The 15451-nt window shown below is 49.3% G+C and overlaps 1 protein-coding gene across 1 annotated transcript in view; it reads left to right on the top strand.

Annotated features, from left to right (window-relative positions):
* Positions 1 to 15451, top strand: part of TLL2 (tolloid like 2) — a 116129-nt gene that overhangs the window by 84122 nt on the left and 16556 nt on the right. Inside the window, exons 10-13 of the mRNA XM_036111621.2 lie at positions 2172 to 2274; positions 10603 to 10719; positions 11732 to 11877; positions 12342 to 12537. Coding sequence (XP_035967514.1) covers positions 2172 to 2274; positions 10603 to 10719; positions 11732 to 11877; positions 12342 to 12537 — 562 coding nt within the window. The remainder of the gene's footprint in view (positions 1 to 2171; positions 2275 to 10602; positions 10720 to 11731; positions 11878 to 12341; positions 12538 to 15451) is intronic.

The raw sequence follows: 15451 nt of genomic DNA on the forward strand, positions 1-15451 counted from the left end.
CAGATCTGCCTGACTCTAAAAACACCTGCTCCGCAGTCACTATAAGAGGCCGAGGAGGGGGACCTGAGGAGGGAGAGGCTGTGTCCATTCGGGCAGTCAGAGAAAGACTCGGGGAGGAAGCAGAGGGCACTGGACCTGGGCCTGGGGAAGCTTCCATTAGCAGGATCCCTCAGGGCACGCGGGGAAATAAGGTCACATAGGATGGATGCTGGAGGCTCTGGAAGGTAAGCAGAGAGTTTAATTAATGGGATGGGGGCAGGGAGAGCCACTGAAGTTTTCTGAACATAGGAGGGGATAAACATGAGATGTAAGTGCAAGATTGATCTAGAAGCCCTAGGGCGCAGAAGGGGCCAGGGCACGGCAGGGAGGAGTTCAGGAATCATGTCGGCAGGAACGACGGGGACAGGGCTGCAGGAGGGGCAGCCAGACTGGCTTGTGGCAGGGCACACAGACATCTTAAGGGAAGGAAGTCTGTCAGCATTGGGGATAAACAACAGGGGTGAAGTAGAGATGACAGCAAGGGGCTGCACCCCGGTGCCTGGTGTCACCTGCGCACAGGGAAGCTGGAAGGGAAATGCTGCTGCACTGAGGAGCCCTCACAGTCACCAGGGAGTGGGGAGGACAGGAGCCAGCCGAGGCCGGAGAGCAGCGGAGAGAGGACAGGTGTGCTGAAGCCCAGAGAGAGGAGGTTCAAAGCAGGGCGGCCATGGAGGATGGGACAAATGAATAACAGTCCTTTCAGTCTGGCCGGGAAGGCACCGGAACCTTTGACCTGCAGCCCTCCAACCTGGGCCTTTGCTTAGAGACAGAGGGACCTGGGGCTGCCTGAATATAAAAGCAAGTGGCCAGTGGACAGAGGAGAGAGATGAGCTGGCTCAACGCAGGGGCCCCGAATGGGATAAGGCACAGGATCAGGGCTGCAGTGACCAGGCAGGCAGGGCTGCCTTCAGTGGGCCCCTGGTGAGCGAAGAGAGCAGAGAAGTGATGGTGCAGGGACATGCTGAGTGTGGCAGACATGGGTGGACGTGCCATGGGGCGAAGGGGCGCCCCAAACTGGAAGGGTAGCAGGCTTGTGGGAATAGTACCTGTGTGCCAAGTCCACAGGGCCACCCAGCCCCTTCCACTCTTTGTGGACGGGGCATCCACTGAATGGCCTCAGCATGTCCAGAAGAACTGAACCCTTCCTTCCTAGTCCATCTGAACCCCCAGCTCCCCAGCCTTCACTCCTCTTCACCCCCCTGCCTCCCCACTCCAGATACACATAGCACAACCTACACAATTCCCCAAACTCTCCTTACCTGAGCTCATGTCAGTCCCTCTCACCAAAATGCCCTCTTGCCCCGTGTCTCTGCCCCTGGGCCCCTATTCCCCTTAGGTAAATGCCATCTCTTCTGAGAAGGCTTCTTCAGTATCCTGGGCAGCATCTATTTCCCCCTCCTCGGGGCTGCAGGATTCCCTTCCTGTGCATCCCTCTTTTTCAGCATTTATTCAAGAGTGTTCTAACTGGCCTGACGCATCAGTGTTCTCTGAGCTCTCTAAAGGCAAGAACCCTATCTTGCTGATCTTTTGATCTCAATTGGCCAACACAGACGGGCATGTAGTAGGTGATCAACTAACAATGGTGAGATGAATGAATGAAAGAATGAATGCAGGAACGAACGAATGAACAGACTAACTATAGGAAGGCTATTGGATACACCACGTCTCAAAAGAGTGAGGTCATGGCCGAGGGGACACTGATCACGGTGGTGCTCAGATGCACTCAGGCTAACCCCAGGCCCTTTGGAATGATTGATGATGTTATAAGATCTTTTCGTATCTCTGAACTGCACTGACCCCTTACCTCCTTCTAAATCCCCAGGCTCAATGCATCCCGGCCCATCTTTTTAATGCATCCTGTTTTCTATAAACCACCTAGTGACTTCAAAAGCTCAAGTTACTCCCCAGGACAGAACCAGAGGACCCATCTCCTCTGTTTACTCCCCATCCTGCTTAAGGTTTATTATTTAATGTCACGAGGTTTCCTGTGAGTGTGTCTTTGTGAGGACACTCCTACTGTGGTCTGAGAGCTCTGTATGCTAAGAGGTAATGTGAGAACACAGGCATGCAAGATGTGTCTTCGAAACTCCTCGGGCGCTGCTGCCAAAGCTCACTTTACTCACTCTTTACAGATCATCCTAAACTTCACATCCATGGATTTGTTTAAAAGCCGCCTGTGCTGGTACGACTATGTGGAGGTCCGGGATGGTTATTGGAGAAAAGCCCCCCTGTTGGGTGAGTTAACTTGAGAAAACCTTGGGAGAGGGGTGATGGGCTGTTCTATGTGATGCCATTAATGTGTGGAAGGGCCCGTCCTGACAGCGGTCACAGGAAGCTCTCAAGGGTCGGTGTCGTTGTAAAACTCTGAACACTCCATTTGGCAACACATGTTAAAAGCTTTTAAGACTGAGATGGCCCTTCAACCCAGCAATTCCACTTCTTGGAATGTATCCTAAGGAACCAATTAAGGAAGTGTGCAAAGTTCTAGCTATGGGGATGTTCACCGGAGCAGGAAAAATGGAAAACAGTTTAAATGTTCAACAGTACGGGTTCGCTGAAAACATTGGGATACATCTTTCCAGGGGAAAACTATTCAGCCACTAAAAATAAAGGTGGAAGTGCCTACTTACTAATACAGAAAGGGGTTCCTGTACGTTGTTACACAAAAAGGTGTTACAAAAGAGAACATGCAGTTGAATTCCATTTTAATAAAAACACATGTATGTGTATATTTTGCAGGTTTTGCAAACTCAGATGCCCTCAGAAATAAGACCTACATGAGGGCTATGGCGTTGGCATAATAAACGAAGGAGTGGTGGGGAGTGTGGCAAAGTGAACAGTGAATATCTTGACCAGAATTACTCAAAACAAAATTAAAATTAAAACATGTACAGGTTGGATTCAACTGGAAGAAACCATTTTGTGATCTACAGTATAAATATCAAGTAAAATTATAAACATAAATAAATAACACAGTGGTTATTTCAGGATGATGGAGCATTTTCTTAAAAAAATTATTCTGGGGATGCCTGGGTGGCTCAGTCGGTTGGTTAGGCGTCCGATTCTGTTTTTAAGATTTTATTTATTTATTTGACAGAGAGAGACAGCGAGAGAGGGAACACAAGCAGGGGGAGTGGGAGAGGGAGAAGCAGGCCTCCCATGGAGCAGGGAGCCTGATGCGGGGCTCAATCCCAGGATGCTGGGATCATGACCTGAGCTGAAGACAGATGCTTAACGACTGAGCCACCCAGGTGCCCCTAAGTGTCCGATTCTTGATTTCGGCTCAGGTCCTGATCTCGGGGTCATGAGATAGAGCCCTATGTCAGGCTCTGCTCTGGGCGTGGAGTCTGCTCAAGGATTCTCCCTGTCCCTCTGCACCTTCCCCACCCTCTACCCTGTATGCCCTCTCTCTCTCTTAAAAATTTGTTTTATTCTGTTTTTCCTGGTTTAGCTATATTTTCTAATTTTTCTACAATAAGCATGTACCCTTTCTGGGAGATGCACAGTGCATGAACTCATATGTGAAAAGGCAACTTGGACCTTTCAGCGAGAGGCAGTGGGCAGGTGGCATAAGGAGAAAGGTCAGTTCATTCAGGATTGGTCGCCAATCTGCAATCTCCCATGGGTGACCCAAAAAGATGAAAGTATAGAGAACCAATTGCATGGTGTCCTGAGAATGGACATAGGGACTCATTTGGCTCAGGAATAGCAACAGCTGAGCCAGGGAGGGAGGCAGATTTAAGGGAGCCAGATGGAATGGTTTTGGCTGATAGTGGATTGTCCTCATTTTTAGAGCAGTAGTAGGGTGGGCTTCCAGGTTGACAAGTCTAAGCCCTCAGTGAGATCTTTGTCCCTGGCATATCCTCACATGGGCAGAAAAGCCACACTGGTTATGCTGTGAATGGCTGGCTTGGGAGTGAGCTGCTGTTGGGACAGCAGACGAGAGATGCAAACAGGAGGAGAGGAGGAGAGTTAAGCTGGGGAGTTCCGTGGCCAGACCGAGCCTGACTTCAAGTCAGATTCCGGGTAGGTCAGAAGAGATAGGGACAGAGGGTCTGGCTGGACCCGAGGGGGCCTGGCAGATACTAAGCTCTGTATTAGGGTCTTAGCCAGGTCAGCTTTCATTGGGAATAGCACCTAAACCCCTTCTGTCCAGAGGACCGTGAGTTTAAATTCCTAGAGGTACGAACAGATAGGAATTTGTGTGCACTTGCGCTCAAGAAAGCAGCCATGGCAGGCTCTGCGTGGGGGTACCAGGTTACCGCCATCATCAGTGGGGTAGTTCACCATCGCGGTAGGCAAGCCAGGCACAGACAGGAGTGTGCACGCTATAGGACAAATGGGTTTGGTTACCTGATGGCAAGGTGGAGGCTGCCTGCCCTGGATTTCTGCTTCCCGTCTCGTGCATGCTAGCAGCGAAGGAGGCATGGCTTTAGAGTTAATACTGACTGGGTGTGGCAAAAAGATGGAGGGCGACATTCTGGGTAGCAGAGGTTCCTGAACCTGGCTGGACATCAGCATCTGCTGGGAAGATTTCTATGAATACAGATCCTTAGGAGACTACCGAATCAGAATCCCCATGAGCCGGGTCAGGGAATGATCCTGCTTCTCTGTAAATGTATGTGCTTGGGTGCTTGTTAGCACCACATACTTAGAAAGGGGACTGCAAGGGTGCTTATCGAACAACCGAAGCTGGTTACCCCTGAGAAAGGCAGCACAGAGGTCCTGGGCAGCTTGGTGGTTTGGTTTGTATACTTCTGGATCGTTCTACATCTTTTACAAGAATGCATTCAGGTAGTATTTTATAATTAAAAAACTACAAAAGGCTGTGTGGGATGAGTTTCAGTGACAACATGGAATCATGGACCCCTCAACCTGGCAGGGATCTTAGAGTCTTATCTTGATCTAGAGATCTTATCCCCACTTACCCCACACCTTCCCCAGGAAATCATGCTCCTCGAGTGTGGACCCACTCGCTAAGTCCACACAGCTAGCTAGGGGCTGAGATGAGACCAGAACTCAGAGGCCCTGGTCATGGGGACTGGGGACTGCTGCATCTGAGAAGGGTATCCCCGTAGGATGGTCAGATAAGATGCGTGATTCAGTGTTTATCTGAAATTCCAATGTGACTGGCCTTCCTGTATTTTTGTTTGTGAAATCTGGCAACCCTAACCGCCCCCCCCCCCCCCGAGGAATGCGGTAGACTCAAAGGGCTCAGGGGAAGCAAGCTCTCCGTTACTGAAGTTCCCTAGAGAGGGCCGAGACACGCTCCTGAGGGTGGGCACAGCCAGAGACATTTCCAGGGATTCCCTTTTCTTGAACTTGAAACAAGAATTTTCTCACCGCAGATCCTGGTGTTTCTGGTTACACTTTCATGGGTGAGTTGGGGCTTTTGCCATTCGTTGTTGTCGGTGACGGTTTGTTTTGTTTGGGTTTTGTGTGAGGTTTTTTTTGGCTCATATTTTACACACTTTTGCAGTGTGTGTGTGTGTGTGTGTGTGTGTGTGTGTGTGTGTGCTGAGTGTGTCGCAGCCAAGGCATGGCCCGGTGCCTGTAACCGTCATTCTTCGTTTGCAGGAATTCTCCTTTGCCAACTATTTGGCCCTGCTCTGATGTTTCCAAATGCAGTTGTTAGTGCACTTTTGTGTTTGGAACAAGTGCATTGTGTGGGCCGAGCTGGTCCCTGGGAGGGGTCAGTGCCATGAAATCTGCTGGGAGGAGGCAGGTCAATGCCCCTTTGGCAGGAGGGAGAGCGGATTAGGGTGGATTGTGAAAGTATGCATCTTGCTCTGAAAAACTGTGCATTGCATATTTTCCCAGGGCAGTGTGTGAAAATCCAGGCATAATGGACGCATAACTTTTTATGAATGAACCCTTTATGACTCCCCATGGAGCCCACTTGTAGTGTCCTCATCTGCATTTCCTCTTCTTGATATCCTTATTAAACTCCTCCTCCAAAGCCAGGAACCAGATTCGGTTTAGGGATTTGCCACCTTTTCTCTAGTCCAGTTTCTGCCCAGCCTGTTCATTCTCTTGGAAGGGGGCTGTTTGGGACCCATTTCACAAAGTGATTAAAGAGAAATGTAAGTAGAATGAGAATAGTTCACAGCTGGTTAAAGGTATCAAATTGGTTTTTCTATTTCAGGGGTCACTCGTGAGACTGCACCTGAAGTGGGGAGGAACGGGGCGGGGGGGGGTGCGGTGCTACAAAGAGAATTTACCAGTAAACTTAAATACTGTCGTGTTAATTGGATTCCCCTCCCTTATTTCTGCTGGAGGAATTACTCGAACAATGCACTTTTTTATGCAGAACTGTCTTTGGGTATTCTGTAATACTGCCATGCACACAAAAGCTCCTCTCCCCCCATTCCCTGCAGTGGTGGGGGGAAGTTCAGAAAGACCAGGCCGGCCAATCGGTGTCGCGTGGCCCCACTCCTGGGGCTCCCTGGGCCGGGGCAGTCTCCCAAATGAGCAGAAACGATGGCGGGAGTCAGACAGCCAGATTGGCATCGCCGCAAGCTCTCCGTATGGTTGGAGGCTTTGATCCTTGTTCCTAAATGTCTGTGTCCAAACCGGGAACGATGTGTACATTCCCAGAGAGCAGATTTCATATCTGTTCATCCAAAAGCGGACCGTGTCCAGAATCCCACCCCAAACAGAGAAGTTCCTTTTGATGATGGTGGCCGTGGTTGATGAAGTAGGAGGTAAAGTTGATGAGGAAGGTCAAGATCCCAGACTGCCGAGGTTCAAGTCCCGCTTCACTTACAACTTTGAGTGTAACTCAAAAATGCATGTAACTCAACTCAAATTCTTCAATCCTCGGTTTTCTCATAACCTAGATTACTAATAGTACCTAATTCAGGGGGGAGCAGGATGCAGTTAGATCATCTGCGTAAGGTGCTTAGGACAGTGTCATGCTTGCTAACAAAGGGCTTTCGTTAGAACCATTACGGTGGAGATGAGAGTGTTGAGAAAAGAGTCAGGGGACAAAGTAGAGGGTTTTAATTAAGAGTTACACGGTGATTGGGGGAGAGAAGTTACTTAGAAATAATCTGTAATTTATCCTACCAAGTCTGGCTTTGCAGTAATTCCTCCCTCCTCCAGAGTAGTGAGCAGACCGGGGTTGTCCTATGGTCCAATGGTGGGTGGTTCATCTCATCCGGTTGGGTTCTTAGGCAGCAAGGCAGGTATGGGAAGTCCCTCTCTTTTTTGGAAACAGTCTCCAGCGGCTGTGACAGCTGGGGTTTTAAAAGGAGAGATTTGGACTTGAAACTTGGTTTGGCTAAGAAGGAATTCCTTTTGTGACCCCACGTTGTTGCAATGCTGTTCAGCAGCCCTGTCTCCTCACTGGTAAGCAATACTTCCCCACGCTTACGTGGTGCTTCCAAGAATTAATTGACACTCATTGGCCATGCCAGAGTAACCATTACTGAAAATTTATAGGCTTCTGATGGATTGTTCCTTGCCAAATTCTTGGCAGAAGTTTCAGCTCATCTCACTTAATGTTAAGCTCACCAAATCCAAAGAGCTGCAGGTGGCCAGAATCGGAAGGAAACAGAAGATTAGCAGCTTCTACCCCATGTCTCCCCAAAGAATGTATCCACAGTTGGCCATCAGGAAATGTCCACAGTGGTCTTTATTCCTCCCCAAACCTCACTCCCCCCATTTCTCAGAAGGGAAAGGAGAGTTATAACTTCAAGTGGTGTTGGCAATAAGGGAGTACCCACTAAATATCTGTTGAATAGACATAAAAAATATTGAGATATAATTCACATATAATACAACTCACCATTTAAAGTAAACAAGTCAATGATTTTTAGTATGTTCAGAGTTGTGCAACCAACCATCATCATAATCAATTTTAGAACATCTTCATCACCCCAAAAGAAAACACATTCATACTCATTAACAGTCACTCCCCATCTCCCCAATATTAAATGGATTTTTGAGTGACTCTGCAGTCAGTGCTTGAGAGAACCATGACTTCCAGTCCAAATAGACCTTGACTGGTCTGTGTTGTGAACTGATCAGTACAACTCAGCTCATGTCCCGCCCCAACCCCATTCCTGTCCTGCTGTGGCTGCCATCTTTAGATGGCATTAGGAATTATGGAGTCAAGGATTACTATACACTGGGAAGGCATGGCCATCGGCCTCTTCCTCTGTAGAAGATCCAAATTTCAGACTTGGATCCGAGTGTCTGAGGAATATACATTTATTTGTATTTTTTCAATAACAGAATTCCAACAGCAATTATGAGCCCCTTTCTATCAGGTAGTGGGAAGTTAATTTCAGTCAGATTGTGTTTTCTTCCCTTGAGGGGTCCGATAAGGGATATACTTTCTGCCAAGGCATGGTGGCAGGGGACGCATCCATATTGCCATCCCAGCTGTCTTTGCTGGATGTCCTCATGCCTGGTCTCCAGCCCTCTGTCTGAGCACAGAATCATAAGTGGCTGCTGGGCCTCCTTCTTGTCTCAATTCTAGGCCAGTTCAGATCAGTGCCGAGTCCACATCTGCCTAGAAGACATTCAGTGGGTGATGTCCTGTGGCTCCCCACATCCTCTGGACTATGGGAAAGTCACCTCCATACCCCTTTTGTCTGAAGAACTCTGCATGCCTGTCTCCTGGCCTAATGTCTGGATGAACCATGTCGATGCTCCTATTCTGACCCCAGGTTTATGGGGATCTAAGATCTTGTTGCCCCTTCAGGCTCTGCCCAGTGACTGGGGGCACAGTTCTGTCCTTCTCCCAGATCCTTTTTAATTTTTTTTTAATTTTTATTATTTTTTAAAGATTTTATTTATATTCAAGTTAGTTAATGTATTAGTTTCAGGAATAGAATTTAGTGATTCATCGCTTGCATGTAACACCCAGTGCTCATTCCATCAAGTGCCCTCCTTCATGCCCATCACCCATTTACCCCATCCCCCCCCACCTCCCCTCCAGCAGCCCTCAGTTTGTTCCCTATAGTTAAAGTCTCTTAATGGTTTGCCTCCCTCTCTGTTTTTATCTTATTTTATTTTTCCTTCCATTCCCCTATGTTCATCTGTTTTGTTTCTTAAATTCCACATGTGAGTGAAATCGTATATGGTATTTGTCTATCTCTGACTGACTTATTTTGCTTAGCATAATACCCTCTAGTTCCATCCACATCATTGCAAATGGCAAGATTTCATTCTTTTTGATGGCTGAGTAATGTCTGTCTGTGGACATCTGGGCTCTTTCCATAGTTGGGCTATTGTGGACATTGCTGCTATAAACATTGGGATGCAGGTGCCCCTTCAAATAATTATTTTTGTATCCTTTGGATAAATACCTAGTAAAGCAATTGGTGGATTGTAGGGTAACTCTATTTTTAACTTTTTGAGGAACCTCCATACTGTTTTCCAGAGTGGCTGCACCAGCTTGCATTCCCACCAACAAAGAAGGTTCCCCTTTCTCCACATCCTTGCTGATATCTGTTGCTTCCTGACTTGTTAATTTCAGCCATTCTGACTGGTGTGAGGTGGTATCTCATTGTGGTTTTGATTTGTATTTCCCTGATGCCCAGGGATGTTGAGCATTTTTTCATGTATCTGTTGGCCATTTGTATGTCTTCTTTGGAGAAGTGTCTGTTCATGTCTTCGGCCCATTTCTTGACTGGATTATTTGTTTTTTGGGTGTTGAGTTTGATAAGTTCTTTAGATATTTTGGGTACTAGCCCTTTATCAGCTATGTCATGAAAATATCTTCTCCCATTCCGTAGGTTGCCTTTTAGTTTTATTGATTTTTTTCCTTTGCTGTGCAGAAGCTTTTTATCTTGATGAAGTCCCAGTAGTCCATTTTTGCTTTTGTGTCCTTCTCCCAGATCCTTAAACCCATTCAGGGTCTCTATCATCCTTTTCCATCAAGGGTCATAGCTCAGGGTGGGACAGCATACGGGGTCCTTCTAGAGGGTCCATCGTCCCCTCTCTAATCCTCTCTCTCCCTGGGTCCATCACTCATCTGTCCTAGCAATCTTTCTAAGACTACAAGGGTGAAAATGGAAGAATGTGCTCTCACTCATTGAGTCTTCTTCCAAACCTTTGTAATTGTGACTAGGCTTGTGAAATTCAAGAGCCTAGAAGATTTGATTTTTTTGTCATATGTTCTCTGGCATCCCTTTTCTGAGGCAAGGAAAGCAGAGTGTCTTCCCAAAGGCATGCCGCCCCCCAAAAAAGGGCACGTATGTAGTAGGAAATACCGAGGGAGGAAATGTTCATCGCTGCCTCAGACCGTTACCCCCCACGCCCGCAGCACCCGTACCCGACCCACGCGGCAGAGGAGGGGGTGCCCGGGCTTACTCTGGGTACTTTAGTGACTGGAGTCTGGAATGCTCTTGAAGTCGGCCTGGAAGAGACACACAGGCTGCGTGACTGCCTCCTTCCGTCCTTTGTTCTTGTATGCGCTTGACAGGATGGGTTGCCACGGCCAAGGTTCCTGCTCACCTGGAGCGCCACTGAAGAAACGCCGCTTCCTGTGGGTCTGTAATGAGTCTCTTGTTGCTGGCTGCAGCAGCCTGACCAGTCTTTTCCACTTCCCAGGTAGGTTTTGCGGCGATGAAGTCCCGGAGCCCCTCACCTCCACGGACAGCCGGCTCTGGGTGGAGTTCCGGAGCAGCAGTGGCATCTTGGGCAGGGGTTTCTTCGCGGTGTACGAAGGTGTGTTCACAACGACAGAAGCCCCCTGGGGAGCCCTTGATGTGCCCTGACCTTCACATGCAGCGCCCCCCAGGCATGCGTGGAAGCTGCCAGAGCCAGGAGGGTGGGGGTACCCCCCACAGGGGCTGGGCTGAGGCGTCCCCCCGCCCCAGGGCCCCTTCCTCTGCACTCTGGAAGCAGAGGGGCCAGCTGTGCCTCCTTCAGGACAGGTGTCGTCTACCTGTCACCACCCCGCTGAACTCCATTCCAGTGCAGCTGCGTGGGGGGGCTGCCCAGGGTAGAGAACCCTGAGCCCGGGAGAGCAGCCTCCGAAGAGCTGTGTGAGCCTGAGCAAAGGACCTAACCTCTCTGGGCCTCTGTCTGTTTCATTGATGAAAAGAGGACTTTGGGCAACATCAGGATATTTACAACTACATTTCTTGAAAGGGCCTCCGAGGCCACCTTGGTGGTTGAGTTGAGGAAACAAATAAGTCTGGGCTCCAGGCAACCGCCCCCAGGGCATTTCTGCTAAAGTTTGTTCCATATATTGGGTAAATTATAATTTTGGAGAGGCCAAGATTTTGTTTTTATAAAAGAAATAACCTGTGTGTGTGTGTGTGTGTGTGTGTACGTACGCACACACATGTGCGTCCCTCTGTGTCAGCGGTCCCCTACCCTCTACGTTAGAATCACTTGGGGAACTCACTGCTACTTGGAGCTCCCCCAGACCCCATGCCTCAGAACTTGTAGGGCTGTGACCCCTGCTTCCACAGCTTGGAACATACCCCAGGTGATCGTGATGCACAGCAAAGGTGGAGAACCGCTGCCTTACCTGGCTATTTTCTTCATATGAAAAAAAATCCAGAGTTGCAAACAAATGAAATTGTGCCTTTCCGGAGGCACAGTCTCAGTTGGATGGAGATGAAAATGTTGCCACGTGGAGCCACCTAGTGGTGATAAGGGTGGCCACTCATTTCCTTCCTAAGGTCTGACCGGGGACCCCATTCCTCTTCTCCTGGCTCTCTTTCTAAAGCTACGTGTGGGGGAGACATTAACAAAGATGCTGGTCAGATTCAATCTCCCAACTACCCGGATGACTACAGACCTTCCAAGGAATGTGTTTGGAGGATTACGGTTTCGGAAGGGTTTCACGTGGGGCTTACCTTCCAAGCTTTCGAGGTGAGTACTGCTCGGGTTTTCTTCCCGAGAATGAAGTAAATGTCAACTCTGCTAGACACTCTGCTCCATAAAGATGGGTTTCCATTTTGTGGGTTGCAAACAGGAACCTAAGAGACCATTTCAAGCTCACGGTGCATTGTACCTGGACATTTGGCATCAAAATCTTTGCCAACTTTGAAATTGCGTCCACCTCCTTTCTGACCGCCACCCAGGGGAACTGAAAGTCTAGGAGGGGATCCCAGGAAGTTGTGGAGAACAGTTCTTCCCTGTGTATCGTCTCTTAGTCTGCACAGTTTGGTTCTCCCTGGGCTTCCACAAGTGGGGGACAGCTTGGAGAGCCCAGGACACACTTGGGTCCTTCTGCCTCCTGGTCAGATTTTTTAGAGTGTTATTTAAGTTCCCTTCTTACGTGAAAAAACAGGACCATCCGTCATCTTCCACGTTGCCTCTGTTTCTCTGTTTAGATCGAAAGGCATGATAGCTGCGCATATGACTACCTGGAAATCCGCGACGGCCCCACGGAAGAGAGCGCCCTGATTGGCCATTTTTGTGGCTACGAGAAGCCGGAAGATGTGAAATCCAGTTCCAACAGAATGTGGATGAAGTTTGCGTCCGACGGCTCTATCAATAAAGCGGGCTTTGCAGCCAATTTTTTCAAGGGTATGAATTAGCAGTTTGTTTCCATTTTTAGTCACAGGAAGAGGTATTGCCCCCCCGGCTTAAGAATCACAAAACCCATATGGAACCTTAGGATCAAACAAGGCTCCCTGCGGGGAGAAGGCAGTGACCCATTTTCGAGCTGCCCCTAACCGAGTTCACCACTGACTCAGGAGCAGGCAGGGCCTGGGCTGCTACAGGGCAGAAAGTTCTGCCACTGCACTTGGAAACTAGATTTAATAAGTTTACCAGGTCAAGTTAGTAAACCTCAGGGAAACTGAGCGTTGATAATAAATATTCGTGTAGTCACTCTCATTAACTGAGCACCTGCTCTGTGTCAGGAACTGTGCAAAGTACTTGCTGGACATGATGTCACTTAATTCCCAAAATAACCCCATGCATTGGGTTTGGATCACGTTTGATTAGGGTTGAGAAGAGTTGCTTGGGAGTCACCCAGGTAGTTAAGTGACAGATCAAGAATCCACGTGCAGTCTGACTCCTAAGCCCAAACTCTACAGCATTGCCTCGCATTCCCGATGTGGGCCGGAGAGGCAGCCTCCCTCTTTAGCTGCTGACGCACCAGCTCCCGGCCTTCAAGTCTCCCCTTGAGGGGGGTGGGGGTGGGGAGGAGAGCGAGGGGTGCTCAGGGAACAAGCTTCCATGTGGTCTTGGGGACCTGCTGTGTTGGAGAGTCTTGAAAGCGACCCAGAATGGCATGGGAAGCCCGCATTCCTGGCCCCAGCAGAAGGGGCTACTCAGGACTCCTCTGTCGGAGCAGGTCTCTCCTCTCAGGCTCTGGAAGCCCCTCAGACCACACTGTAAAAGGGAGGCCTGGATGGTCCCAAGCGCGTTGTGATCGGGCGCCCGGCAGCGCACCAGCACCCACCAAATGGTGTTAGCTAATCCACATCTGAGGTCTCGGTCAGTGGCACCACTCACGTCCAGGGAGAAGCCGCTTTCCCCTCTTTTCCTCTTCTCCAAGGACTCCTGGCTGTGTCAGCCCAGAAATCCTGGTCCCTCTCTTACTCCCACTCTCTGCATCTGCCCTCTTTAGCCCTTTCTCGCAGGTTCTACGTAAGTGCATGGGTGTCAGAGGAAACCCTCTCAAGCCGTGAGCCTGAGCAGGCAGCTCTTCGTCCTTACCGACACTTCAGGTTTCCTCTCTGTAAAACAAGGGGAAGAAATCTGCCCATTTTACCTGACCTGTCGTGAAGCCCCACCGAAATGATGGCTGTAGAGACACTTTATAAGCTGGGGAGTGCACCACAGATGTGTGATGTGTGGGGTTCTTCTTTGGTCTTGCGGCGTCTGGAAGAGTGAAACCCAAGCAGAAACAGAACAAGAATCATAATGCTGTGGATAATTGGAGGAAAAAATTGAGTCAGTTCTTTCCCAAGTGAAAAAGCCAGGCCGCAGCAAGTGTATTTCAAATGCAGGTCAGCTTGTGGTTGAGATGCCTGGAAATTCACAGTCTGCGCCCCGCCCCACCCCACCCCCGGCCCAGACCACATGTGACCCAGCAGCAGCCACGCTCGCTGGGTGGCCTGAAGCAAGTGACCCAAGTTCTCTGAACCCCGAATCATCCACTTCTAGAAGTGACACACGAGGCTATAGCAGGGCTGTCGGGAGAAAATGAAACCGTGTCAGCAAATGCACACTGTCTAATGGTTAGTCCCATGAACTGTCTTTGCTAAAGAAGGAGTCTTTGAGGTGGTTATCGTTATCTCTGGTAAAAAAGGAAGTGACGATTTCTTCTTGCTATCACAAAAGGTTGCTATCAGTTTCTTGTGGCTGGTGTAACAAATTACCACCAACGTGGAGGCTTAGAACAACAGAACTTTCTCATTTTCCAGTTCTGGAGGTCGGATTTCCTTGCCTTTTCCCACATCTGGAGGAGGCCCCTGCATTTCTTGGCTTGGGTGCCCCTCCGTCTTCAAGCCAGCTCTGGACAGTTGAGTCTTTCTCCTGCTGCGTCACTCGTCTGCTTCCACGGCCACATCTCTTTCTCTGCCCCTGACTGTCCTCCTCCCTCTCTCAGGCATAAGGACCCGTGTGGTGACATTGGGCCCACCCACAGAATGCAGGATCATCTCCTATTTCAAGACCCTTAATTTAATTGCATTTGCAAAGTCCTTTTTGCCAAGTAAGCTAACGGATTCACAAGTTCCAGGGACTGAGATGTGGACGGCTCCAGGAGGCCAGATTTTGCTTCCCACTTGTCACGAATGATTAGAAGGATTTATTCTAATTCTGTCCTCCTCCTCTGACGTCCACCCTCCGCTCTGCAAATTAGGTGTTGGGGAGTTAGTAACCCAGTGGCACCAACCCACCCACACCTCATTCCTGGTGCTGCTTCTAATGGTGATGCACGTTTTTGAAAGGACTGGCTAAAGCTGGAGATCAGGGTTACCAGATTAAAGAAAAAAAAGGGATGCCCACTTAAGTTTGAATGTAAGATGAAGAATGATCTTTTAGTATAAGCATGTCCCAAATATTGCACACGTGGCTGAGAAATGATAAGAAATGTTCATCTTCAATTCAAATTTAGTTGAGCCCCCCGCGTGTTTTGGCGAGGCCAGGCGAGGCCGCGGACAGGCGTGCATCCCTCTGTGAAGCTAGGCTGGCGTGTAAGGCACCGACTGGCTGGCTCCAGGTCTCCACGACAACCAGCTGCGTTTGCAGTTGGAAGACAGCATCTTCTCCTTCTGCCACAGTCAGCATTCATTCAGCAGTCATCAAGCCATGTGTCAGGTGCTGTGCTAGGCGCTGGGGACACAGGAAGGCACAGTCACTGTCCTCAAGAGCTCAGGCTGGTGAGAGAGGACTAAGGCAAACGGGCGGTGGCCGGGCCGCTGACGTGTGGACCTCGGAGGCACTCAACCTTGGGGGGGGGGGGGCACTGTGCCCATCCTCACAC

This window comes from Halichoerus grypus, chromosome 7, assembly GCF_964656455.1.
Source record: "Halichoerus grypus chromosome 7, mHalGry1.hap1.1, whole genome shotgun sequence".
NCBI classification, from domain to species: Eukaryota; Metazoa; Chordata; class Mammalia; order Carnivora; family Phocidae; genus Halichoerus; species Halichoerus grypus.